We start from the raw sequence: 27995 nt of genomic DNA, 5'->3' as shown, positions 1-27995 counted from the left end.
AAAAGAATACTTCAATAATATTACTAATCACCACTCTGGTTTTAATACATTCATTCACGATATTATTTGAAATATTTTACACATGCCGTAAAGTGCAAAAGAAACAGTTTTTCTCCAGCTCTTTCAATTTTCTAACTATACAATAACAAACTACAACAAGGCTGTTTAAGCCACCATGGAAATAACATCGGTCATCTTCTTAACTTTAGTTGCAATGCTCATGTCAACATATTTATCACCAATGCTGACAATCATTCCTCCAATGATTTCTGGCTGCACTTTCATGGTCAAGAGAATGGTCTCCCCCTTCTTCATGAAAGCCTTAAGAGCACCTTCAAGATCCTTCTTTGAAGCTTCATCCAGGGGCTGTAAAAGAAAATTGCCTAAAATAAGCGCATAATGCATAAAATGGAGGAGACATGGATACATGACATGCAGAGGCTGACCTATCACTAAATTCTACATGTTGTAAGGAGGGTATCCCATCACAAATATATCCAGAAAATTGGTCATTTGGCTATTACATTTTTTTCTTATCTTTGCATACTTGATTTCCATTTTTGGGCACTACATTTTCTGTATATATTTTATGCATTGGTTTTGTATGTATATATTTTTTTTCACTCCAGCAGTTGGTTGAAAGAGTATAATGGAGGAAAATATGTATACAGCACATGCCAAATTTAATTTAAAATATGGGATTATTAGTTAATGAGTGAGTCACCAACTCTAAAGTGAGGTAAAGTCTCAAAGGGTGTTGAATTCCAAGTTGTTATTTTTATTTCACGTAAGACTGTACATATTATGAGGAATTAAAATTATTATTATTATTCTAATGCAAAGTATGGTATTATAAATTCGTAGACATACGAAATGTAAGCTCATACAGGGTTTTCAGCAGCTGAAATTCACGGAGGATTTCAGGTTTTCCAGGTATAATATTTATTTTTACATACAAAAAAATGATTTTTTTATAGCAAGATAAAAGGGAACAATTGAGTGCCAATGAAAATTAATATGATAAGGTCCTTCCCAAAATGGTTGAGGTAGCTGGAGCAGAGTTGCTTGCTGAGCTTTAGTGCAAGGAAATCATTAAATTTTATTCAACAAACTAATACCAATCACATGATTTAAAATTTTACTAAATTAACTGACAAGAGTTTGAGGTTAAAAAACTGGAATATTCGAGGTCCGTATTAGATTATGCGATGAAATTCTCTCCAGTTTCCATAGGAGTTAAGTAATTCAGGGACAATGAAGTTCAAATAACATCCTAAAAGTTTTCCAAGTAGGCTTCCGTGGAGATTATGATGATATCTGGTGATTTTTCCGGGTATTCTTCCAAGAATAAAAATGGATAAATGCGGAAGAATACCCGGCAAAATCACCAGATATCAACATCCTAAAATTGCCAAAAGAAAATTTCATCAACAATATGTTACTAGGCTTCTCACAATTTTCACCAGGTAAGAGAAACTCTCTGTTCGGACCCTTTGGAGAATAATTTTCCATGTTCAAAGTGTGAGGACTGACCATGGAGTACAACAGTCTCAGAATGCATGGAGCTTCAAACCTTAATGCAATAATTTTAGGCCTGGATGGAATACTGAGACAACCACACTAATGCTGTTTGCAGAGAAATCTCTCAACACTCTTCAGCATATCAAGTTTTCAAATAGGGTGGTTTCCTATTATTTTTAATTGCCTAAATCGAAAGATTATTACTCCTGGAGTACATATTTCATGCTTTTAGATTTTTAAATGACGATACCTATTTTTCACGATTAAATGAAAAGTGAAAAATTTCAAGCGCGCGAAAACGCGACGCGTAAGTAGGAATGATGGGAAAAAGTCCGTGCGACGCATTTCTGGTTCCCCCTCCTGCCTTGTGAGGTGACCTTGATCGAGGCTCTGAGCGCTGATAGGACGCAGGATGCTAGCGGGTAGCTGAGTACCTTGCTGGCTGGTAGCGCTTGGCTTAAAAAAGGTTTATTAATACCTTATCAAACGAAGAAAACTTTCCGACCTAAGCCAGTTTTAATAGGTGATTATTAAGACATGTTTCCCTGAGCTCTGCGCCTCATGCATGCATTGGTAACCTCAGACGATGTATAACTCCTATCCCCTCGTGTAGAAACTAGGTCCCTGTGACGTCACGTGGAGTGGAATCGCATGGGTGCCAATCTGGCCTTTTTCAAATGAGGATAAAATTTTACCCTTGCCATTCGTCTAAACCGGTATTTCAAAAACCAAATAATTTGTGTATTATGAATACACTAATGGTGGGTAACGAATTGCAATCAATGCCTTCCGTTTTCTTTGATGAAGGAAACTACCCTATTGTAAAACATAACAAGAATGTAAAAAGAGTAAAATAAGATTAAATTTCATCTTGACTGGTAATGGGCAAAATGCAGATATAACACCTTTGCGATTTAAATTCATTCCATAGCACCTTCTGAAATGTGAATATGTACTGTAATTGCTAACAAAAATATGATGATAAATCCATGTTTTTGCAACACCAAGGCTTCTTAGGGCACAATACAGAGGTAAATAAGCAGCAAATTTCATAGTTGACCTAATTCGGCACTTTCACCAATGGAAATAAACTTAGTTATAACCAGGGTTGATTGATTTAAATCACTTTGATTTAGATCATGATTTAAATCACTTGATTTGTTTTTAAAAATCAGGTGATTTAAATCATAATGTGATCTATATGTTTGACTTTTAAAGAGTCAAGAAAAGGAAGCTGTAAGTGTATAATTTTGATTTTTATTTCTTAATTAATACAATGAATCGACAGTTATCAGCACATTGGTGTCTCTTAAATAGAAATTATACTGTAGGAATGCTTTTGGCTTTGGTTAGAATACTAGTGTATCCGTTGAAAAAAAATTGTTTTCTGATTTAACTTCTAAGCATAGGCACCATACAAAGTTGCAATTACAGAATTTTTCTAAACTTCATATGCTTTAGAACCGCATAATATAGCACATCTGATGCTTCCAATGGCAATTTTATATTATGCTGGTGTAATTTTTAATTTGATACCATTGGCATTTCAATAGTTCTCTCCCCTGATTGACTAAATGTTGTATTGAGTTTAGAGTATGTTGCCTCTTGTTGTTTCTGCAAACGATCATTCTCCAATATATGCTGCCCAAATAGTTTGTTTTGCAAATAACTGAATTTTTGATGGAGAATCATAAAAATCTCATTTAAATCAATAAAATCTGATTTAAATCAATAAAATCTGATTTAAATCAATAAAATCTGATTTGAATCAATAAAATCTGATTTAAATCAATAAAATCTGATTTAAATCAATAAAATCCCATTTAAATCAATAAAATCCCATTTAAATCAATAAAATCCTATTTCAATAAAAAAATCAACAAAAATGATTTTTTTCAAAAAAATCATGATTTTTATCAACCCATATATTAACTTTAATATATGTTTTTTAATTACAGCTATGCACAAAGTTGGTCAAAGGCAAATATAAAAATAGAAATCGCAAGGTAAATGAAGAATTTTAAGCATACTGTATCATAAAAATAAATAAAATACCTTAGCTGTGATAACTTCACAATGGACTTCTCCTCTATGTGAAGCCATGATAACTTTAAAGGCATTGATAACACCATCAAGTTTCTTCAACCTCCCGTTGTCGGCCATGGTAACTGCAAGCATAAAATTTATGCACCATTGATAACAGAAAGAATTTTTTCCATTATTAAAACAGTCAGCCAATCATTAAGTAACTCAAGTGATCACAGGACATTTTATACATAAAAATTTATAATTTTTCCATGAATTATAACTATGGCGTGAAAAGTAGGACAAGGCTGAACAAGTTGTAGTGAATTCAAGACCTGCGAATCAAACTTTTGGAAAGCAAAGTGGGAGTTTGAATGCATTTTCAATACAAGTACTAATTTTCACCCACAAAAAAATGATAAAAACTTTCCTCCATCCCAGGCCCTTGTGTAAATATTGTCCTAAATTATCTCAAAGCTTCTAAACCCATCAATGCATTCATTAAGTAACTATCTCACCCACAGCAAGATCTCCCTCTTGCTCTGACTCACCTATATTTAGATAAAAACATCACATAGCAAATAACACTTGCCACCATGGCTTGCAGTCTACTTAGCATGGGCCTGCTATATCCTAGCAGGCCCATTCTATATGTATCTCCCTTCCGTACAAGTGTAATCAACCACACAAGATATGGTTGAACACGGTGCAGGAAGAAAGACTACTAGCATGCACAAAGGAGTGCCCCGATCGACTACTCTTACAGCTCTCTTAAGAGATTGTGGGCACCTAAATATGCAGATTGGCAAAGATAGGCAATTGACTGTGGGGTAGTTTATTTAGAGGACAAGGCAAATTTCCCTTCTGCTCCAGGTCTCAAGGAAAAGACAGGGTCATTAGGTTGACCAACCTAAAAAGGTTATTTAAAGTCTGTTAATCTTATGGGGGCAAGTGCCGGGTGGTTGGCAGTGAGAGCAAGCATCCTTAATGTAGTCTTGAAAGAGAATTTTACATTCAAAATTCAATAGTCTAGAGAGAATAATATTGCAGGTCTAGGAATTTTAAAAGAAAAAATTATGCCAGTAAACACAACAACGATAAAGAAACAAAATTAAAAACTGAGTGAGTCAAAAAATGGTTTATACGTTCGGAAGGAAACCATAATACGAAGTTGACTCTCTATATAGGCTTGCTTTGTTTAAATAAACATTCAGAAGTTCTCCGTTCTGTGCACCTAAACCTAATTAAATAAGCGAAGGAACAAATTTGCCATAAAACTCATGGCACAAAAAGCATATGATCTGAAGCAAAAGTGCATCATATCTCTACTTCAAGCTCGACACAAAGAATAAACAAAAACAGATACAAAAACACAAGAAAAAAATGTCATGAAGCATATTTTAGGGGGGGGCAGCCCCAATTCAAGGTACTCCTCCCATCAAACATCTCCCTTTCTGATAACTCACCCAGAAGATTGCCAGCCAAAGGTGATAAGCTGGCAGCTTTGGCAACCTGTGACATAGCCTGGGCCTTAAGCGCCTTTTTCATTGTAGGGTTAGCAATAAATTCCTTCAATTTTACATCGCTCTTAAGTGTTGCCTGAAATTTAACTAATTCCTTCTCTGTTTGCTCCAATTGCTTTTGCTTCGTAGCGGCTGAATACAGAGCAGTGGCATACCTTCCTTCGATACCAAATACTTGGATAGGAGGCTAAAATAAAGAATGTCTGTTAAATATACGACACTGAATCTATTGTGCAATTCCCACTGAAACAATACAATACCTTTACAAGTTGACGGACTGAAGAGGAGGTGCTAATGCTCCGGGACTGTAAAAAGTATATATTCAAGAATTAGTGCACTACTCAGTATAAACCGCTGTAACAATTTCAATCGGTTAAAAGACGGTTTCGGAATTGGAGCATGAACGATTCGCGTAATATGAAATTTATATGATGGCTCCTCAAAACATACATAATAAGATTAAAAATTAATATGAAATACAATGAATACCATTTATCAGCGCGTTTTTCATAGACTTACAATTACAGAGAACCTTGCAGCAGCCATTTTCACCTGGAAGATCCTATCGAGGGGAAATAACTATCGAATGTATCGAATAGATCAATATTGCGATAGCTCGCGTTGAGAATCGATATTCCGGTGAGAACACACGGAACCATGAACATGCACGGAACACACGAAACTCCGGGAGAAACTCCGTACATGTAAGCACAATGGGGTTACATTATAATTAACCTTGGTAATGTATTAATCATTATGAAGACCATGCCTGCGGAATAGGTTTCTATCTGCGGCAGCGGAATGAAAAACTCATAGAGCAGTATGGGAAACCCAGACGATCAGACCATATTATTAACTCAATGTGATCTAAGGAAAAGTTCCTCATTTTGCGCTCCACGTCGCATATCCATTGTGAATTATCTAGTAGAACAAAAATTAAAAATCTCCATCTCTATTAATAAAAAATCATCAATGGGTCGGCAGTTGAAATTTCGACTTTTTTTCAATATTGAAAAGAGAAGTCGATATAACTGATGTGCGCGAAGTCAACAGAGCAATGAATTCGTATGCTGGAAATGGTTGGAACCATGGAGAATACATTATAATAGTAATGCAGTGGTTGGAATGTTGGCAGTTAGTAATGGTTGGAACAATAAGTTGGAATCTTAATCATGAAAACTGCAGTTGTGTACTGTCAACTCATCCTCTGCATTAAAGCCATAAGAAGGGGTCATTTTCCACTTATATTGATTAATACCATACGCAACGTTAGTGAAAACGTCATTACCATGCAGCCTACTTTTGAAATGTAATGATGACAATTGATTGTTTATCCTTCAAACTGTCAACCCTCACAGCAGTAAAAATAAGTTCTCATTTATTGTAGCCCCCTTTCATGAGTTGAAGTAGGCAACACGCAGCCCATATCGGCAGTGTTTTGTCGTAAACCTACCGTCCTACGTTGCCGCACATGGTGACTGGGGGAAATTTGTTAATATATGCCCGTTTGGCCTTTAATTTGTTTTACAAGATGAATCCTAATGAAGTTATGCGACGCTTGGAGAGCCGCGCAATTGAAGCGCAAAAGTTAATAACTTCTCTGAAGTCGGAGGTATGCTTCTTGTCACCGAAATCGTACTTCATTACCAAGGTTGTTTTCTTGAGAGATATTGTGTTATGATTTTATTTTAGATTGCAGATCTGAAACGGGCAAGCCATGGAGCTAATGCAGACAAAGAATGCAAAGATTTAATGGCAGAGAATGAGTGTTTAGAGAAGGAGATAGAGGTTTGGAAGAAGAAGTTGATAGAAGCTGAGACCAAAAATGGAAAGAAATCAGTGAGTGTCTAAGTCTTTGGTAGCATTAATTTAAATTTGCAGAGTTGTTATAAAAGCCTTCTATCGTTGATTATTAGGTCCTCGTTCATTTGGCGGCAACGAGCTCCACTACTACAAAACCTGTGGCGAATGGTTTGGCTGCGGAACCGAAGCCCAAAGTTGAGAAAACTCGAGCTACCCCTCAAGAGACAAAACCACCAGCTTCATCAAAGGAAGGAGCGACTGATCAAGAAAAATCAAAGAGGAAGAGTGCAGATAAGAAGCCGAAACAGGATGTCAAGAAGGATAACGCGGCTGAGAAATCGGATGATTTAGTGGATGTTGGTCGCCTTGACATAAGAATTGGCCGCATCGTGGAAGTGAAAAAACATCCGGACGCTGATTCCCTTTACGTAGAATCTGTCGAACTTGGGGAAGAAAAACAAAGAACTGTCGTCAGTGGATTGGTGCGGTTCATTCAAAGGGAGGAGCTGGAGGGTCGACTCGTTGCTCTTCTTTGTAATTTAAAGCCCGCAAAAATGAGAGGTGTGACTTCTGAGGCCATGGTTCTATGCGCTAGTACGCCTGAGAAAGTTGAGGTAATTGCAGTCATATTTAATCCGGTTGATCTGTCAATGTATGGTGGTTGTCTGAATAAGAAAGATTAGGTGCTCATTGATTACCATCTTGTTAATTTGCAGGTGCTCAATCCTCCTCCAGGAAGTTCTCCGGGAGATATTGTAGTTTGCGAAGGATTCACTCATCGTCCTGACCCTGTACTGAACCCAAAAAAGAAAGTTTGGGAAACTGTTGCAGCGGATCTCAAAGTGAATTCTTTAGGAATTGCGACGTACAAAGGAGTGCCGTTAACAGTTTCTGGTAAAGGCGAAGTTAGGTCAACTGGCCTGACTGATGTGCCTATAAAATGAACGCTCATAGTTTTTATAATCGATTTGAATAATAATAAAGTATTTTTGTTAAGGTTAAAATTCGTGCTTTTTTCTGTTGAAAATATTGGCCTGATATTTTCCTCGAGTCCTGTATACATGATGCTATGTGGAAAAGTTTGATTAATTTTTCCTGTAAAAATTTCAACTACTCAGTACATTAAGTTTTGACATCCTTAATTTAACCTAATTTTTGTCAGCTTTTTTCAACTTAAACATATTTGAGATTTGATGGTATTTTTATGTATTTTGAATACTAGAAGTTCCTTCAGGTCAATCACTTTATATCTCATCCTATGGATGTATGTAGTTATGTCCATGAAGGGTCCTCCAAGTAGCACTTAAACCTTTCACTGCTGTTCAATCCCCAAAAACCTCACATGTGGCGAAAAGGTTTCATGGGGCCATGGAGCAGGTACTTCCAGCATTGGCATGGTACACTCTCTGAAGGGTCGCAAATCAGGGACCTTTTCCTCGATGAGCTCACCCATGCTGGCCCCTCTCTTCGACCCTCTGAGCCCTCGAGTCTCCCTTCCCAAAAGTGACTGCTCTGACTGCATTTTGAAAATCTATCAATCAATCAGATCATCAAAAAATTATTGTTTGCATCACACTCCTGCCAATTCAATCAAGTATGTCTTTGAACCGTGTTTCTGCGATGAAAAATAATTTTGTTAACTTTGCTGAAAACGTGGCTGCGGACCACCAGAAAATTGCCAATTTTCCGGTGCTTCGGCGAAAGTGCTGAGTGCATGGCAGGTAGGAAGAAAAAGTACGTTCACAGCAGCCTGCCGTGCGAGCGTACTAGGTACGTTCACAGCAGTGAAAGGGTTAAGCTAGGCTATAGGTGCAGTCCTGAAAATCCACCCGATCCTCTGAATTTTCCACCCACATGTAGGACTATATCCTCAAATCATGGAAGGTTACTCAGGAATTCCACCAGGTCAGGTTCTACTCCATCTTGGCCTAGATGGAGTTGGAGAACCTTACCCGGTGGAATTCCCGTGTAACCTTCCACGATTCTATATGCCGGGAAAGCCAGCAGTCATTCTGTATATCCTCAAACCTTGTTGGCAAATTAACCAGAGTTTGTAGATATCTCCCATGAACATGGGGTTCACCATAATCACAGACTTAAGTATGTGGGGGGTAGCTATGAAGCATAATGAAATGGGGAAATTTTTCAGCATCTATAAAAAGAAACCCAGGGAGTGCTGCCACAGTGGTGCCAACCCCATTAATTTTCACTTAAAAATTTTGTTACCTAATTCCAATCTAAAGTGAACTCTGCAAGTAAGGTTTTGTAACACACCAAATGTGTGAGCTGCATTCAAAATAGCACAAGAAAGGTCTCCAATAATGAATTGGTGGTCTCAGTCACAGTGGGTCAACCATACGACATTGCACCCAATTCTGGCAAAAGAGGGACCCCTACTGGCGGGCCTCACCTAAAATCCAGAAGTATGGCTATAGAAAGAGATCATGTTGCTGTGCAATGGGCAATCTTGGAGTTTGGGCCACCAAACTCTCAAAATATTTGTGAGCGGGAGAGGAAGGTTGTTTTGTGCGGAGCGTCAACAGCAAACCCATCATAAATGCGACCAACACTCCCACTAAGAGTAAGGGGTGACTCACCACTAGCTGACTTATATCTCCACCTTATCGCACAACAGCGGCACGCAGCCTGAAATTCTTCCCTAATTTTAAGAGCAGGACTTGGCAATGGATGATTTCCCAAGGTTTTAAATATCTGGAGATGCTGTATTCGAGTTTAAAGCGTGGTCAGAATTCCACAACCTTGGTTTGACAATTTTCGGACAGTCTCAAACAGTGTACGTATGTGATCAAGAATTCTATTCCTTATATCGCTTCTGTACTTACTTAAATCGCCTCCGATTTATAAAATGAAAATCCAGCAATTACTTCTTGATTTTTGTTGCAGTTTTCCGATCGTTCGTCATACTACTGTGTATATTAAACTGTACATATAGTCATATCATGGTGATAATATATCATCGTGAACTTACTTTCGCACTATTATTGCGACCGGTCCACTATCTTAAGATTTCCATTGGCTGTCATCTTATTAATGATCAATATAAGTGCAGAGGAATGGATTTTTCAACTTGTAAAATGTTATTTTTGGCAAGTTGCACAGCGGAACAGAGGTGATTAACTATAATATTTCCTTGGGAAAAGATATTCGAGGCATATTTTCATGAAGCCTTCCCATAATGATAGATTAAAGGTTTACCATGTTCATTTGCAATATTTTAACGTAACAACGATCATGAGCAAATATTTCACCAAATAGTTAGCACTGACTCTTATGGGGTTATCAATATTTTGGTCAAAGTAGGCTGTCCTGTCCCAAGCACCCCCATTCCTGCCACACTGCGCTCAAAGCTCGGAACCAGTAGTGGTGGTGCCCCCTCCAGTATATTTACAACCTACTCGGCTATGCCTCATACATTACCATCCAGAGAATGGGCAGATCAAGTTGTATAACTCAATGAACTACTACTTTTGCTGCAAAGAGTAACAACCACAAATTAAAGAATAAGTCAATTTCCCATCACCCGGGGCAGATTTTGGGTATGACCCAACAACACGCACTGGATCACAAGTGAAGATAAAAACTTCAAAATCAATCCATCAATACAATATTGTGAGCAAAAAGTATACCAATATGAAAACAAAACAATTCCGGTCACAAGTGACCAGCATCATTAATTGTTTCGTGGCTAAATAGTTGTCAGTTATTATTATGATACCTATGAAATGCGTGCCTTAATCTCACCCTGTATCACAAGATTCAATAATAACAGACAGCAATAACTCTTCTCAATGCTACATTTCATAATGTAAAATGTGGCTTTCGAAGACGAAGATATAATCAGGAATCCTGTGAATCTAACACCTTATTCAATACCAAGGAAATTTCTCACTTGTACAAAATTGATTTATTTTTCTGATAGACTTATGTTAATTAACAGACAGCTTTTGTAAAAGCAAATAATTATTAAAGCATTTCAATATTAAATATTCTGCATTATAAACTTAAAAGGTGAGATATTTTAGTGCAGCAGTGGTATGATTGGAATCAAAGTTAAAATGCAGAGGTGGTGTTTCAATGAAACAAAGTGGTTTGCAAAATTGGCTTATTCGTCGTCACTGTTGTGCCCACCAGCTGGTGGCTTTGGACCACCAGCTCGCTTGGCCATTATGATCTGGTCCACCTTGAGGATTGTGCACGCAGCTGCTGTAGCATACTTAAGACCCCACATCTTCGTCAAATACAGGTCCAGAATGCCATCTTTCACCACATCCTTCACTGGATTTTGACCAGTGCTCTGCAATGTGACAGAGTAAATGATGCTCAAATAAGAATATATATTACAATGAATTTATCCACTAAAAATAAGTAAATAGAGCAGTTTTCCACCTAAGTAAAATATATAATTCAAGTGTGATACCAGATTTAAAGGCTAATTTACAATTTCCCGTTCATATACATAGTTGCCATTTGTACGTGAACCAATTTTTGAAAAGTAAACGTAAATTTTGGTTTTTCCCAGTCACAATCACAGAATTAGACACATTAAGCATTGATGTAATTACTGAAAATATTTATTTATAAAATAAGTAAGGAAAAAGAAGAACAGAGCATTAAGGTTCACAATGAAGTTTAAAGCTACAGAGCCTAAAGTAGGCTTAGGCACTCCACATTAAATTTTGCTATGAATAAGACAAGTTGTGCAGGAGAAAGAAGTAACCCAAATTGACAAATGTTGCAAGATTATCCACTTTGAAAAATAAAATGAAGAAGTAATTACTGGACTCCGTGAGTCCACAAACACCCAGGTAGAGCAACCAACAAAAAAATTATGCTGACAACCATCTCCAAGAGTATATTTGGCATTCTTTGAATTCTTTAAACTATATAATTCTAAATATAAACTTCAATCTATATAATTAAAACACAGAACCAAAAACTTTCAACAAGATTAACTCTTCTAATTCTAACGAGGTAAAATGTGAACTAGACTGGGGCACATGTTATTGGATTCAAGAGCTCAAACAGCGCAACTTCCACAGACTAGAAAATCATTTGCCTTGACTAAGGTTAACACAAAAAATCTCATTTATAAGTTCAGTGACAAGAATTTATTAAAATCCAAATAACTTTTTATCAGAGTACAGTACTCTTGTTATTATGAAGTTCATTGGACCAAAAATTTGGGAGGTTCCTATTAACGAACTTCGCAATAAGGTTGTTGGATAAAAACACGAGTACAAGACCTATTTTCCAGCCAAATTATATAATTTTCTTAAATCTATCATTCCTATGCAACCCTCTCAATAATATACACAACCATTCCCTTAAAAATTAAGATGTAACAACAAACTCCGAAATTACACAATTTTATGCTCCAATTATTGTCAGTAAAATAAGAAAAACAAATGTTTGACTTCAAATTTTAGACATACACAAACATCTTGATAAATAAACTCCCAAAACTTACCTCAATATCAAAACCAAACTCCTTCTTTCCCTCTTCGTGGGCAGCGTACAATTTTGAGAGCACTTCATTCGCTTTAATGCCCGTGTTTTCAGCCAATGCCTTGGGGAACACCTCTAAGGCTGTTGCAAACCTCTTCACTGCATACTGGTCCATGCCTGGCAAGGTGTCACCATAAGTGGCAATTTGCCTTGCAAGTTCCACTTCACAAGCTCCACCACCAGGAACAAACCTTCCATCCTTAAAATTGAAAAATAAAGGAAAATCAGCAGACCAGACTTAAATACAGTGAAACCTCTGTTCACAGATACCTCTGACGTAAGGACAGTATTCCATTCCCCAACAAAAGCATATGCATTTGCACAAGGACCAAACCTCTAGTATAAAGACACTCCCATTTACAGACACGGACACCCTTTCAGGCACTTTTTTTATGTAAACACCATAGCTGTGGATTTTCTGACTTATACCTCAAAAATAGACTTCCTTTAATTAATAATATCTTTCCTTTAAAGATACCATTTTTGAATAGCTGAACTTGTTGGATATATGTGTGGTACATCTATATTGCGCAAAACTGTTGATGCGCATGCGCACGTTGGTGTGCGCACGTTGGTGAGCGCACGTTGGTTACGCACGTTAGTTGGCGGGAGAGCCAGTCTGGTCAGTCTCTCGCAGTCACTCTGTATGTGTTGGTATGTGAGCCTGGTGTGTTACCATGGGCCCAGGGGGCCATGGTGTGTAGCAAGGGAATGTATTTTCTTTGTTGGCAATAAAGCCCAATTACTTAATCAATTAAGTTTTACTCAAATCTGTTAACCCGAGAAACCTGAACATGGTAGCAGAAGTCCGTGGTTCACGTGGTGGTTTCTTGGTTATTGTACGAGTGACGGTAAAATGGCGAAGTACAGTGATTTGGTTATACCGGTGTTTGACGGAGAAGAATACGGTATGTGGAAGAAACGTGTGACATTATTTTTGAAACTTAAAAAGTGTGACAATGTCATAATGAGAGGAAAAGTTTCATCGGACAAAGAGGATTGGGATGAAAATGATTTAAAGGCGATGAACTATATATACGGCGCTATTTCAAATAAGCAATTGGAATTTGTATGTGATAAAACGACGGCGTACGATATAATTAAGAAGTTCGATAGTTTATATCTGAAAGAGTCAACAGCACTGCAGATTGTGTGTAGAAATAAATTGGAAAGACTGAGACTTAGAGATTACAGTGACTCGGCGAAATTTTTCAGTGACTTTGAAAAATTGGTAAATGAGTTGAAAACCGCTGGCGCGAGTGTTTCAGAGAAGGAAAAATTAAATTATATGTTGAACACGTTGCCTGACTCGTACAGTTACATTGGTGATTTAATTGACACGTTAAAAGAAGAGGATCAAACAGCTGACTATGTGAGGAATAAAATTCAAATGGCTGAGTTGAAAAATCAAAGATGCGAGACTTCGGCTAGGAAAAGCAACGCATTCGCGGCGGATAGAAATAGGCAAGAGCGAACATGCTTCCAATGTGGTGAAGTGGGACATATACGAAGAGATTGCAGAAGTAGTGGACAAATGACAAGTAGCAGAGGCACATGGCGTTCATCACGATGCAGACAAGGATCCGGAAGAAGAGGCTTCGTAAGGGGGCGTGGCAGCTTTCATCGCGGGCAGCGCGGAGTATGGCACGGAGCATGCGCAGACCAAGGACAGAAGAATGAAGAATACAGCGCATGGCTTACAACGGTTGCTCATCGTGCGGTGCATAACACTGAGATAAGTAATGTAGATCGTAATGAAATAAAGTGGCTTCTTGATAGTGGCTGTACAGACCACATCATTAATGATGATAGATATTTTGATAAATGTATTGTTCTGAAGCAACCCATAAATGTTCATTTGGGTAATAATGAAATTCTAAAAGCCACAAAAATCGGAAATGTGTTAAGTTATTTTGATGCTTTTGGCAAGAAGAATTTAGTTAATATGAAGAATGTATTGTATGTTAAAGATATGCAATCAAACCTGATTAGCTACAGCAAAATAACTGTGGGTAATACAATTGTTTCTAAAGGCAAAATGACCAAAATTATTGATTTTAAAGGTAATGTTACAGCAGTAGCTTTGGAAGTGAATGGTTTATACATTATGAAAAGCAAAGTAAAATCAGGAACTTTGGTAAATGTTGCAAATAAAAGTGTTGATTCTATGACTCTAAAGGAAAAATGGCATCGTTTATTGGGACATGTAAATTTTAAATATTTAAATACTTTGGTGAAAAATCAGTTGCTGGACGGTATTCCGAGTGAACTTGAATCAGACTTTTTGAAATGTAAATTATGTATTGAAAACAAAATGAGTAATGTTCCATTTAAGAATAATAGGAACAGAGCAAAAGATATTTTAGAAATTGTTCATACTGATGTTTGTGGACCTTTCCAAACCACAGGTCTTAAAGGTGAAAAATATTTTGTTTCTTTCATTGATGATTATAGTAAGATTGCTAAAGTTTATACGATGAAATCTAAAACTGAAGTGTTTGATTGTCTTGTTGAATTTGTGAATGAATGTGAAAATCTTACAGGTAAAAGGGTAAAATTTTTGAGATGTGATAATGGGAAGGAGTATTTGAATGGTGACATTTATAATTTTACCAGAGAGAGAGGTATTGTAATTAACAATTGTCCATCATATGTACATGAACTGAATGGAACAGCGGAACGGTTTAACAGGACCATAATGAATATGGCGCGTTGTTTGTTAGCAGAAGCAAATGTGCACAAAAGGTATTGGCCAGAAATTATATTTACTGCAACGTATTTGAAAAATCGTACATTAGCCAATACTATTGAAAGAAAAACTCCCTATGAGATATTTTTCGGTAAGAAACCAGATGTTTCCAATTTACGTTTGTACGGAAGTACTGTTTTTGTTAGAGTTCCAGAACAGAAAAGATCTTCAAAATGGGATAAAAAGGCAGATATGGGTATTTTAATTGGTTATAGTAATGTTGGATACAGGGTACTAATAAATGGTACAGTCATAGTAGCACGGCATGTAGATATTGTAGAAGAGAATGTTGTATGTATTGGATTAAATGAGAATGAATCTGATCATGAGGACAATGAAAACAGTGATTTGAAAGATGAAATTAACGATAGTTCTGAAAATGAATCATTAGAGTCAGACACTAAGAGGGAAGCTGAAATTCGTAGATCTCAACGAGACAGGAATCCTCCTAAGAAACTTGATGATTATTATGTGTACAATAGCGGTATATTTGTAAATATGTGCAGAACGGATGTACCAAATACATTTGAGGAGGCGATTGAGTCCAACGAGAGTAAATTATGGAAAAAGGCAATGGATAAAGAGATTGATTGTTTAATTAAAAATAACACTTGGAAATTGGTCAAAAATATTAAAAATAAAGTCTTAGATGTTAAATGGGTGTATACAAAAAAAACTGATGGAACTTATAAGGCTAGATTAGTTGTGAGAGGTTTCCAGCAAACCGATGAAATTGATGATATTTATTCTCCCGTAGCAAAAATGCAGACTTTAAAAATTCTTTTGTCATATTGTTGTCAGATGGGTTTAGAAGTCGACCAAATGGATGTGGAAACTGCTTTTTTAAATGGCAAGGTCACTTCTGAAGTTTATGTTAAACAACCAAAAGGCTATGAAGATGGTACAAAAAGAGTATGTAAATTGTTCAAAGCTTTATATGGTTTAAGAGAAAGTCCAAGAGCTTGGTATGAATGCCTTGATGAATTTTTGGCAAATTTAGGTTTTAAAAGAAGTGATATTGATTCCTGCTTATATTCTCTTAGAAATGGAAAAGATTCTATTTATTTATTAATTTTTGTTGATGATTTATTAATTTGTGGTGCAAATAAGAAAGAAATACAGAAAGTTAAAGTCTTACTATCTGAAAAATTTAAAATGAAAGATCTTGGGAAAGTTAAAGAGTATCTTGGGATTACCATTGAATATGAGTCCCACAAGCATGAATTGAAATTAAATCAAACCAAGTATATTGAATCATTGGTTAAGAAATATAATTTAGAAAATAGTAAATTGTACAATACACCAATGGAAGTAAACTTAAAAATTGAGAAGGCGGATATCTGTGACAAAAACATTAAATTCAGAAATTTAATTGGTGCCTTATTATATATAAGTTTCAGCGTTAATTACTTAAGTAGATATCAAAATTGTTATAATGAAACGCATTTTAAGTATGCTTTAAGAATTTTGAAATATTTAATTTTAACAAAGGATTTGAAATTATGTTACAAAATGAATGATTGTGTAAATATTATTGATTGTTATGTTGATGCTGATTGGGCAGGTGATTATTTGGATAGGAAATCCACAACAGGTTATGTTATAAGATTATTTGGGAATGTTGTATATTGGAAATCGAAAAAGCAAAAGTCTGTGACGAAAGCTTCAACTTTTGCAGAGTATGTGGCTTTGTCAGAAGCAGTGAGTGAATTAAAATTTATAAAAGAGTTATTGAGTACATTTGATGTACAATTAATAAAGCCAATGAAGGTTTATGAAGATAATTCAGGTGCAATTGATATTGCAAAGCATGGTAATTTTACTAAAAATTCAAAGCATATTGAGGTACACTACCATTATGTGCATGAATGTGTTAGGGATGGTATGATTGATATTGTCAAGGTAAATTCAGAGGATAATGTTGCTGATGTATTTACTAAATCCTTGTGTCGTCAAAAGTTTGAAAGTTTTCGAAATGTGTTGGGTTTGAATTAGTGTAAGTGCAATATAGATGTAAGGAGGTGTGTTGGATATATGTGTGGTACATCTATATTGCGCAAAACTGTTGATGCGCATGCGCACGTTGGTGTGCGCACGTTGGTGAGCGCACGTTGGTTACGCACGTTAGTTGGCGGGAGAGCCAGTCTGGTCAGTCTCTCGCAGTCACTCTGTATGTGTTGGTATGTGAGCCTGGTGTGTTACCATGGGCCCAGGGGGCCATGGTGTGTAGCAAGGGAATGTATTTTCTTTGTTGGCAATAAAGCCCAATTACTTAATCAATTAAGTTTTACTCAAATCTGTTAACCCGAGAAACCTGAACAGAACTAAATTTCGCAAAAAATCCACAAGAGAAAAAAATCATTCGCCTTGACAGCGATTCTATGGTGACGCCAGTAGAGATGCAACAATATGGGGTGAGTCGGGGAAATAAACAAAAGGGTGTCCGGCAACATATTCTTGGAAAAACTAATCACAACTGAAAGAGTACCTCATCCATACTCACGTAGGATCCTTGAGGAAGCAGGTGCCTATGATTCATACAGAGCAGTAAAGATAACACAACTCAAAGATTGGGTATAATCAAGTGAGTGTCTTGGAATGAATTTTCGTAAGTGCTGATTCCAAACGAAGGAGCAGAAGCATAGATTGAACATTACTAACCATATGACTGACATTACAGTTTAATGAATTATCCAGCTATCCACTCACTGAGGTTATCAATTAAATAGTAAATTATGTTGACGGTAAATAAGTGCAACCCTTAGCTTGGTAGAACAATTACGAGAAAACCAACCTTTGTGATTCCCTTGAATGTATTCACTCCATCATCAATAGCTCGTTCGATGTCATCCATGTAATTATCAGTAGAGCCTCGGACAACGATTGTAGATATTCGAGATTCACGAGCCTCATTCTTGAAAACCACCACTGAAGTCTCTCCAATTTCATCCACAGCCACTGAGTCTGCATATCCCATCTCTTCCTTTGTCGGTGGAGTCTGAAAAATAATACATACATTGACTTCAGGAAAACTTTGCACTATTTAGTAAAGAAAATTAAAAGAGCAAATTAAATGAGGTATTATTACGTGTAAGTTAAAATAAAATATTAGCTCCATACATAAAAGGAAGAGAAGAGCTCAAAAGATGAACTTGGAATAAATCTAGAACTAATCAAACTCAACATGGAAGATCATAAAACCAGAGGATTAATTACACAAATTAAACTAAGTAAATTAGAAAATGTAAAAAAATGCATTGGAGATGATCAAGCAGAGGTTCTCATAGGGCAACAATAATCATTTTGAAAAAGTACCATCAAGCAGTAATGGTTTTGTGCAGCAAGTTAACACCAGCTAAGAGTAGCCTTAAAAGCCTTTAAATGAAAACCTAACTCGTAAAATTCACAAGATATGTTATCGTGCATTGAGCATTGCATTGCGACAACCATTAAACAGACTATTCACAATAGAGCTTGACGTCTAATAGCTAAATACTCACTACTGTTCTAAAACTTTTTCATTTTACTCAGTTTGTTTCTCAGGATAATGCAATTATGTGAGGAAACCAGTGGATTAAAATGAAAAATGGTTTGGAATTAGGTGCGGCATTGCCTTAGTTCGGCAGCCTATGTTTCTCTATTAGCCATATTAAAACATTCTTCCAGGTAAAAAATTAAGTGTAGTTACCATATCCCATTGATAATAATATTGATTACAGAACGAGGACACCAGATGAAAAATCAAAATGATAATGAAACTATCAGCTGACGTAAAAAGCAAGGAGCAGGATAAATCCCTGAATAATTCTTTACACGATTAAACCCATTTTACGAATGCCTTCATTTCATAATGATAAGATCTATTCGTGAAATAAATTCCGAGAATGAAATCACTTCTCAAGAAATTCTCACTTACCAGCCTTGGGAGTGCTGTGGCTCCAACGGTTTTGCACAGACGCCTCAAGTCAAATTTACTATTTAACCTAACAGCCATAACACCAAATTTATTTAAATAGTGTAGTGCCATGTCACCAAACTTTCCTCCAGCAACCACAACGTCGGCCCCAGCATCAGCAATGGCCTTGATCTGAGTTTCAAGCCCAGACTCTTCACCTCTGCTGAAGTCGAGAAGTTCTGCAGCACTCTTGATCAGAACAGTACCCTGCAATGTAAAATGCATAATAATATAAATAATAATAAAAATTAGCTTTTTCTACCAACTCATATATAACCATCTACAGTACTCTCCTGATTATCTGGGCTAAAGATGGGAAAAGACATCACAAATAATCAGAAAACACAGATAACCCAAACTTTCACTTAAATATCTCGTGATAATCATAATTTACGGAGAACAAACAATGTACATATTGTTATTTATGCACTTAATCTTATATTTAAGAGTGCTTCCTGGACTCATTGAAAGCTTTCTTTGCAAGACCGCGATCTTCTTAGCGGCAATAACATGATTGTACTTGTAATCCTACTGCTTCATATAAGACCTGGTTTCGAAAACCAAGCATCCGTGGCTGCCTGATCACGGATGCAGAAAAGAGGTTTGCACGAATGCTTCAGAACCACTGTGAGTGGCGTCTCTCACAAGTTGCCCGGGTGGCAACAGCTGCAGGACGTGGATCCGTGATCACAGAGCACGGTTGTGCACTGCAAAGCTTGGAAATTAGGAACACGGAGTTTTTAAGTATACCGGGACTAGCCACGGTGATAACTTTTACAGTAGTCACCCGCAATGCACAATCGTGCGAAAGATCCACAGAGAAAAAATCATTCGCCTTGACCGGGATTCGAACCCGGATCCCCCGATTTCCGATCGAGTGCTTTAGCCAGTTAAGCTACCAAGGCGTCATTCTTCCCTGTGGATATTTGCGGACACTACCGGACAAGGTGTTGCTGGACTGCGGGGCATATGATGCCACTAGCAGTCCAAGTTGTGCGCACAGCCTCTGTGGATCTTTCACACGATTGTGCATTGCGGGTGACTCCCGTAAAAGTTATCACCGCGGCTAGTCCCGGTATACTTTAAAACTAGTCAAGAGCGAACACCTCTATGTGTTCTATGTCTGGGCCTGCTCTCCGGCTGTTTATATAGCATTGCTATCATTAAAATTTAAGAATTGAATAGAATAAAATAACTAGGGATGGACGGATCCAGGATTTTTGGGGCCTGATCTTTCAAATTGGATATTTTCGATTCCAAATGCATTTTCAAATTCCTGCCATTAAACAAAGTCATTATTCAAGTTTATTCTGGGTACATACAATTAATGGAATGCTTTTTAGATTTTCATACACATTTTAATATTTTTATAAATTAAAAATCTTTTTTATAGGCTTTCATGTTGTTTTTTTAAAACATCTTTACATGCTCAGGACCTAAACTGTTATGCTTGGGTTTGGAAATGAAAATAGGAAAAATCTTAGGATGAACCACTGACCAGTGGCATAGCAAGAGGACCCCCAAAAATATAAAAACACAATTACTTTCCTTCATAAAAGGAAACAAAATATTTAAAAAATGGTGTAAACGTTGAAACTAGTAGACTGCAAAAATATAAGTTTGTGGAATAGTACTGTGTTTTTATTTCACCATGAAGTTTTTTCTATTATGAAGGGTGTTAAAATTAGTTTGAAACCCTCTCCTGTGTACCCTGTTGTTTAAAAATTTTCCCCCCTGGTTTTGGACCACCCCTTAACAAAATTCCTGGCTACCTCCCTGCCATCGACTGAATTCAAATTTTCCTCATGCACGTTTCCCCCGAATTTTATTTTCTCATTGCATACGGACTTGTGTTTCACCCGAAAATACTTCAGTATGGTGAGGTGGATTTAGCACATCCTCGCGATAATTTACGAGGGTGGTTTGAAATGTTCTCGGAATGGAATAGAGAAAATGTCCTTACATCACTGAAACTCATTTTATTTTTCAATATAGTCTCCTTGTAGGTTACTACATTTGGTCCAACGATATTCTAGTGCCTTGATCACATACAGAAAATGAGATATCTCTAGGCCTACAAAACAGTTGTCAAATCCGGCTATCAGTTCTTCATTTGAAGTAAATCATTTTATCTACCAGGTCCACCACCAAAAAATTTCAGTTTTGGGAAGAGATGGAAGTCTGACGGAGGCACATGAGGTGAATAAAGCGGAAGTGGTAACAATTAATACCGTAATTCGTGCTATTATGCCATGGCGACAGGAGATGTGTGCAGGCGCGCATTGCATTGATGAAAGATGACTTTATTTCTTGCTAAACCTGGCCTTTTTTCGTATATATTATGTTGCAATTGGTCCAAGAGATTAGCAAGTATCCTCTAGTAATTGTTTGCCTAGTAGGGAGATAATCTATAAACAGCATCCCCTTCACATCCCAGAACACTGACGCAATGACCTTTCCAGTCAAAAGAATTGTCTTTCATTCTTTGATGATGGATAATCATCATGCTTCCACAGCTTTGGCTGAGTTTTTGTCTCTGGTGAATAGTAATGGACCCAAGTTCCATCTTTGGTCACACACTAGTACAAAAAAACTTGTTCGTTTTCCCCAAAATGGGTCAAACATTGTTCCGATATGTCCATTCTTATGTCCATGCGTTTTTGATCCAGCGTCAAGAGTCACAGCACTCATCTTACAGATAATTTTTTCATTTCTAATTTTTCCGTTAAAACATAATATACCCTTTTATATGACATCTGGCAAGCAAGATCAATTTTACACGCTTTCAATCGGTGTTTCTCCATTATCATTTTGTGCACTTTTGCAATGATTTCTGGAGTAGTGACACTTCTTGGTCGACCTTTGCGCGGACCATCATCTAAGCTCCCCCGACCAAATTTAAATTCTTTTGTCCTCTTGGCAACAGCTGACTGTGAGGAGCAGAGTTCCATGGTGTATTCTGGAAATCGGCATGAATGTCCTTTGCTTTCATACCTATTTCTACGAAGTACTTACTCATTGCACGAATTTTGATTTTTTCCATCTTCGCAAATCACTATGCGGGAACAACAAAAAAGTCACACCACCGACACAGTTCTTTTCCACGAGCATTGGCGTGGCATGTGTTTACAGAGAATAGTCCTATGGATATCACGTGAAAAGTTCGTAGCACTAGCACTGATAAATCATGGTGATTCCGAGAACTTTTCAAACCACCCTCGTATGCCACAGTGCACGCACACGGCATTCATTGGTTCTCCTTATCTCAATGGAAAAGTTTATTCACAATGAAAGACATTTTTATCGGTGTATCATTAAATTAAATTGCAACTGCGCAATCAGCAACACAATTAACAGTATTTAAAACGGCATTAACGTCACGTGCGACGAGGTGCTCAACCGCTCAGCATTAGGAAGGGGTGGGCAGCAGAAGCGCATAAAGGAGAGGTGGTGATTTTTCAACATTTTGTTTTCTTTTGTGAAGGACAATAATTGTGTTTTTATATTTCGGGGAGGGGGGGTCCGGACCCTCCCCCTGGATAGGGAGCGCGTAAAGGAGAGGTGGTTATTATCCTATGGCACTGAGATTCCCCCAATGATTGTTCAATCTCTTGGGAAGAGTCACACTATGTGCCAGTCGTATTTTTCCTTTATTATTTTCAGGCTGAAAATCCTGGCCACGGCTGAAATTCTACTCGTAACCTCTGCGAGAGCTTTCAAACAAAAATGGTTCATGAATAGGACAAGAATCGCATGCGACGGCGCATTCGAAGAGAGAATCGGAACTCTTTCCACCATTATGGGGCGTTGCATTCACTGAAGCTATTATTTAAAATTTCGGATCCAGATCAGATGTCTTCCGCGACTTTGGATCCAATGTATCCGATGAATGACAATATCCGTAGATATTTCGATCCGAGGTATCCGATCCGACCAGCCCTATAAATAACAATAGCCGCGGTGGCTACATTCTCGATTGGCCGCGGTGGCTAAACAATATTGTAGCGTTCATTGCGTCCATATATACCAGAGCAGCCTTGCCGGTGCGAGGTGGCGGCCGAACGCAAACTGTCGAGTCCCCCCGGAGGCCGCAGCGGCTTATGCCAAGCAAGTATCAACTTTCTCAAGGGTTGCATTGATAAAACTGGGCTATACAATCGCGAATGTGTCTATTTTTTTTTATTATTATTTTTAAACCGCTCCCAGCGCGTATTTAAAAGAAACTTTTTTTCACAGGAAAACTCGCTCTCTGCACGTTTTTATTTTCATCAGACTTCAAATAACATTCGAAAATAAAAACATATCTATCGATACATTATACTTTAAAATTAGTGGTCCAGATGAATTCTCCGAATGTGATTCATAATCGCAATAATTTGATTTGCCGTGACCAGCAGTTAATAAAAGAACGAAAAACGCATGCAATGCTTCCCGATCCCGTGGTCTCCCAATTTTTTTCTCTGAGACTTGCTCATAAACACGAGGCATTTCAGGGTTTGTCGGTTTGTCGCTCTTGCCGACATTTTCACGTTTCCGAGGCCTCTTAGGCATGTTCGTCGCAGCACCCGCGTGCCAGGCGTATTCTCCGTGTGGGCAAGGCTGACACCGCAGCCGCTTAGGTGTGTGGCAGCCTTTATGCTCCAAACTTATAGTCTATGCTCATAACATATATCTTCCTGGAATCGATGGAATCGGAATCGACTTTAAGCGATCGATTCTCGATTCCGATTCCGTGCCCGAGAATCGGTAGAATAGAGAATCGACATTTGGAATCGACTCATCCCTAGAAAATATCAAGTTACACGAGAATAATAGAATCATGTTTCACCCTTCCTTCTTTCTCCCCCACTGATCTCTATTGTCAGAGTCACAGACGAAGGGATATTTTCTCAAGATATTTGGTTTCTCCCTGCTAGCAATTCGAATTCATCTGCTTATCTCGTGAGAACTTCCAAAGATGGACTGAAAATAATTGAAGAAGAAGGCAACCTAGTCAAACATTCCTGCATTCATCGTTTTTTTTGTCCCCCCTGATAAACGATAGATCAAGGTTCCACTGTATACCTTTCTATTCATACATTCATCAAGGGAAATAGAAGGAAAAACGTACATTTAATATCCTTGCTCAATTCTAGTATTCAAGGTATTCGAATATTCAAGCAATGATTTGATATTCGAATTCGATATTCGAGTTTGAGAAATCTGGTATTCGACCCATCTCTAGTTAATATCTATAAGCATGGATGAGGGAGAATGGACATGAAAATTCACTCGGTAACCACCCAAATTTTGAGAATACATGAACAGAAAATAGAACCTATTCTAATTTGGTTCATGCATTTTAACATGTCTATTCCTAGCAAAATCGTACATGCCTGATTACATGATACATTAACTCCTACGTGCAAATGTATCATGTAACCAGACCATAAGAGATGGACCACATTCAATGATGATGCCCGTAGAGAATGTGTTGACTATCTCATTGAGCAATAACCTGAGTAATACCAAAATCATTCTACCTTCTCCCTTCCACATTTTACAGGTTTAGATGGAGCAAGACTAGAGCCCGGAGGGGATGTTAAAAACCATCCAGGAGGGGAGAATGCTTGGTAGGCAGGGTTTGGGGAGGAAGGGAATAATATTTATAAAAGGAATGAAAGGGATTAGGTCTTTTTGTGAATTGAAAAGGGAAGTACATGATTAGAAAGTGGATGATGGTTGAAATAAAATTGCCAATTTCCCACGCACACCTACTTCAACAGGTAAAAAACTTCAATATATCAATAAAATTCCCACCAACCTTCGTTTCAGTTTGCATTATGTCCACCGCACATGTGTACACAGCAATCTTTGCCTTGTGCTTCTTCGTGACGTCACCCTCGACACCCCTTTTGAACACCATTCCTTGAACCACTTTCGAACTGTTTACTCCACATCCCAAAATTTTTGTGACACGGATATTGTCCACGTTGAAAGAGGTGGCCTTCTCCGGGATGATTGAGACACAGGCACCAGCGATTAGCCCTGTGAGAAAATCTTCGTTGCCATACTGCTTGCTGGCAATCGCTGTGCGTAAACCCTTGGTCACATCTTTCAAATCAGTGATATCCTTTACTTCGTAGCACGCCAAGCTGGGTAGGACTTCTAGAGCCTTGTCAAGAGCCTGTTCATAACCATCCACAATTTCTGATGGGGTGAGGCCCTGCAATTGAGCACAATGGCAATATGAACAGATGGTTAACATCAGGGTTGTTACAAGATTAGCAATTTCCAATTCCCAGATGAAATCATTCATTTCACATGACTTTTTCAATGTCTCTTTTCAATCATTACGTGCTATTTTTGTCCATGAAATGCATGTATAATGTATTTCTTACAGGTTCTTGCGAGCACAGATTAGAGGAATTTGCCTCAATAAATTATTAGATTATTGATAATATGGAGCCCTTCCACCACGTACAAGCTTTAAGTACCATTAAAATTATAAGAAGCAAGAAAACATTATTTTTAATGTCTTTCAACAAAGTAGAAAAAAATACTCGGCAATGCAACGTCATAAGTGCATTAATTTTCATATAATAATGAGAAAAATGGTTTTACATCACATAAATACGAGAGAACATGGTAGCCTACTTTTTAATGGAATTACTTACATTCTATAATTTCTGCCAAAAAGTACAGATGAACTTTCAGCATTATGCAAATGAGATATATACATAGCTAACTTAATGAAAAGTAGAGTTCCACAATGCATAGGTATTGACAATAAAATACCTAGTGTAGGCAACCCGCATACCTCCCATGCACTCCTCATAACAAATTTCTAGCTGCATGCCTGCGCTTACATGAACCTCCACTTGACCTCCCCCAAAATTAATTTTTCATGGCTACAGTCATGCTTGTTAAGGCTGCTAAACACAGTGAATTATCATGCCAAATGATCACGTGATCATTCACAGGATCATGCGAGCAAAATAGAAATGTTCTAATTTTCACAGAATGATCATGTGCATGACTATTCATTCGCAAATTTTTCCGTTTTACACGGCGAATGATTCCATTTGCATGATCATTAAGCGTGTATAGCAGCCTTAAGGGGTATGTGGTAGCTTAGTGGGTCAAGTCCTAAGCTGGTGATCAAATGACCTTGAGTTCAAATCCTGCCCGAGATGTTTGGACCCCTTTCTCTGAATGAGTAACCTTCACATGCTTGTGCCCGGAGTGAGCTCTGCCCTCACCATATACATATTTATGCACTTTCTCTAAACTTGATTCCCTTGTTGTGCTTCAATTTTTTGTCATTCATTTAGTTGAAAATCGTCGAAATTTGATTGAATTCAGAGATCCAAATGTCAAACACCCGCCTTGTTAAAAAGAGACCTTTGCAGCAAAATAGCAAGCTGATTCATGATGAGGGCAAAACGAATGTCTGAGAGCAACTGACTTTCCAGCAGGCCACAGCCACTGGAGTGTCTCATCTTGCCACACTCTTCTCGTAGGCATTTCAAGCCAACCCAATAGAAAAGATGTAGAATTTATGTACCGAAAAGAGTTCCACATGAACCAAAATTTTGGAATTCATACCTGCTGGAAAGTCTGACTACATGATATAGACCCATAACAATATAAAATATTGCGGATAAATATAGATAAGTATAACATGAACACGACAAGTTTTCATGGCTAAAGGAGACAAGTTGAACGAAGATGAAATCGGTGTTTACTGACCATTCTAAGCAAATCTTCAGCAGCTTCAAGGAGAGCTCCGGCGAAGATGATGACGAAGTTAGTACCATCTCCTATTTCTTGCTCCTGAATTTGTGAGGCCTGTACCATAAGTCTAGCAGCCGGATGCTCAACCTTAAATTAAGGGAATTCCATGAACAACTAAAATCCACCAGCGGCAAGACAGTAACCAAAAACAACTACCGCCCCTACCTCCAGTTCCTTAATTATTGTGGCTGCATCACTAGTGACGAATATTTTTTCTAAATGGTTGATAACCATTTTATTCATTCCATTTGGGCCATAAGCAGTTCTTAGCGTGTGAGATAGTTGCTTGCAAGCACTGATGTTCCTATATACTGCTTCCTCAAGCCCGGAAAAATACTGAAACGAAAACACAATTGATTATTTCTTTTCGTTTTTGACCACCATAATCACAGTTCAAAGGTGTTTCAGCCGCAATAACCTCTCGAGGTATGCAAATAAAATTACTGATAACATAAGAGCATGGTAACTTGAATCAAAATGAGAAGTTAAAGATCTCGAAAACATCTCAAATCAAAAAAGAGGCATTTTGTTTATGTATTTTTAGAGAACTAAACTGAAAAGCATATCTCCTCTGGCACATTCGAGAAGCCGCAATTACATGGTAGGCCTCCTGTCACTTACTTCAAGAATTTATTCGAAACCGGCACCAGAAGTTAAAGAGTACAAAGCATGTACCCCTAATTCAATATAATATAACTAAATCGTCAATTAAACTTTAAATTAACGGGGAAATAACACCCACGGTGTGGGCGGCGGATAACATGACGACATCAATTAAGAAGTACGGCAAAAGAAGCTGTAATATAGGGACTGAAAATATAAAATTTTACATAATATGATTTCAATGAAACTCTCATACCCGAGCACCATCCTTCATCATTTGGGCAAAGCCCGGAACTTTCGGCACGTGCATAGCCATTATTACGGCGTGATGGATATTTCAAGAACTTCAGAAAAGCTGCGATACCTCGATATGTCAAACTGATTCGATTGAAATGTAATTATATCGAAAGCTGAGAAATCGATGTTTCCTATCGAGTCGATATATTAATGGTTATCGATTTTTAATTGCGTTTAATTCAATACATGCGAAAAATCATCCAAATTTACTGTAAAA

At 37.5% G+C, this 27995-nt stretch overlaps 3 protein-coding genes and 1 non-coding gene across 4 annotated transcripts; 1 reads left to right on the top strand and 3 right to left on the bottom strand.

Moving 5' to 3' along the window:
- Positions 1-18: 18 nt before the first annotated feature.
- On the bottom strand, positions 19-5661 carry LOC124169055 (ATP synthase subunit O, mitochondrial). The gene is made up of 5 exons (XM_046547524.1): positions 5589-5661; positions 5330-5374; positions 5013-5256; positions 3577-3689; positions 19-366 (listed from the first exon to the last, which is right to left on the bottom strand). Exons 1-5 carry the CDS (start codon positions 5613-5615, stop codon positions 166-168), a joined length of 630 nt encoding a protein of 209 aa, XP_046403480.1. The 5' UTR covers positions 5616-5661; the 3' UTR covers positions 19-165.
- Positions 5662-6468: 807 nt separating this feature from the next.
- Positions 6469-7876, top strand: LOC124169054 (aminoacyl tRNA synthase complex-interacting multifunctional protein 1). The gene is made up of 4 exons (XM_046547523.1): positions 6469-6681; positions 6762-6908; positions 6986-7486; positions 7589-7876. Exons 1-4 carry the CDS (start codon positions 6541-6543, stop codon positions 7814-7816), a joined length of 1017 nt encoding a protein of 338 aa, XP_046403479.1. The 5' UTR covers positions 6469-6540; the 3' UTR covers positions 7817-7876.
- Positions 7877-10782: 2906 nt separating this feature from the next.
- On the bottom strand, positions 10783-27846 carry LOC124168821 (T-complex protein 1 subunit theta). Its single transcript, XM_046547148.1, has 8 exons — positions 27738-27846; positions 27044-27214; positions 26834-26965; positions 24906-25307; positions 19064-19309; positions 17942-18145; positions 12361-12597; positions 10783-11187 (listed from the first exon to the last, which is right to left on the bottom strand). Exons 1-8 carry the CDS (start codon positions 27795-27797, stop codon positions 10996-10998), a joined length of 1644 nt encoding a protein of 547 aa, XP_046403104.1. The 5' UTR covers positions 27798-27846; the 3' UTR covers positions 10783-10995.
- Trnas-gga lies at positions 19935-20007 on the bottom strand. Its single transcript has one exon. It is a non-coding gene; the product is annotated as a tRNA-Ser (tRNA).
- Positions 27847-27995: the final 149 nt, after the last annotated feature.

Source organism: Ischnura elegans, chromosome 12 (genome assembly GCF_921293095.1).
Source record: "Ischnura elegans chromosome 12, ioIscEleg1.1, whole genome shotgun sequence".
In the NCBI taxonomy this organism is placed as follows: domain Eukaryota; kingdom Metazoa; phylum Arthropoda; class Insecta; order Odonata; family Coenagrionidae; genus Ischnura; species Ischnura elegans.
The sequence above is the reverse complement of the archived record's forward strand: the minus strand, read 5'-3'. Positions and strand labels throughout refer to the sequence as shown.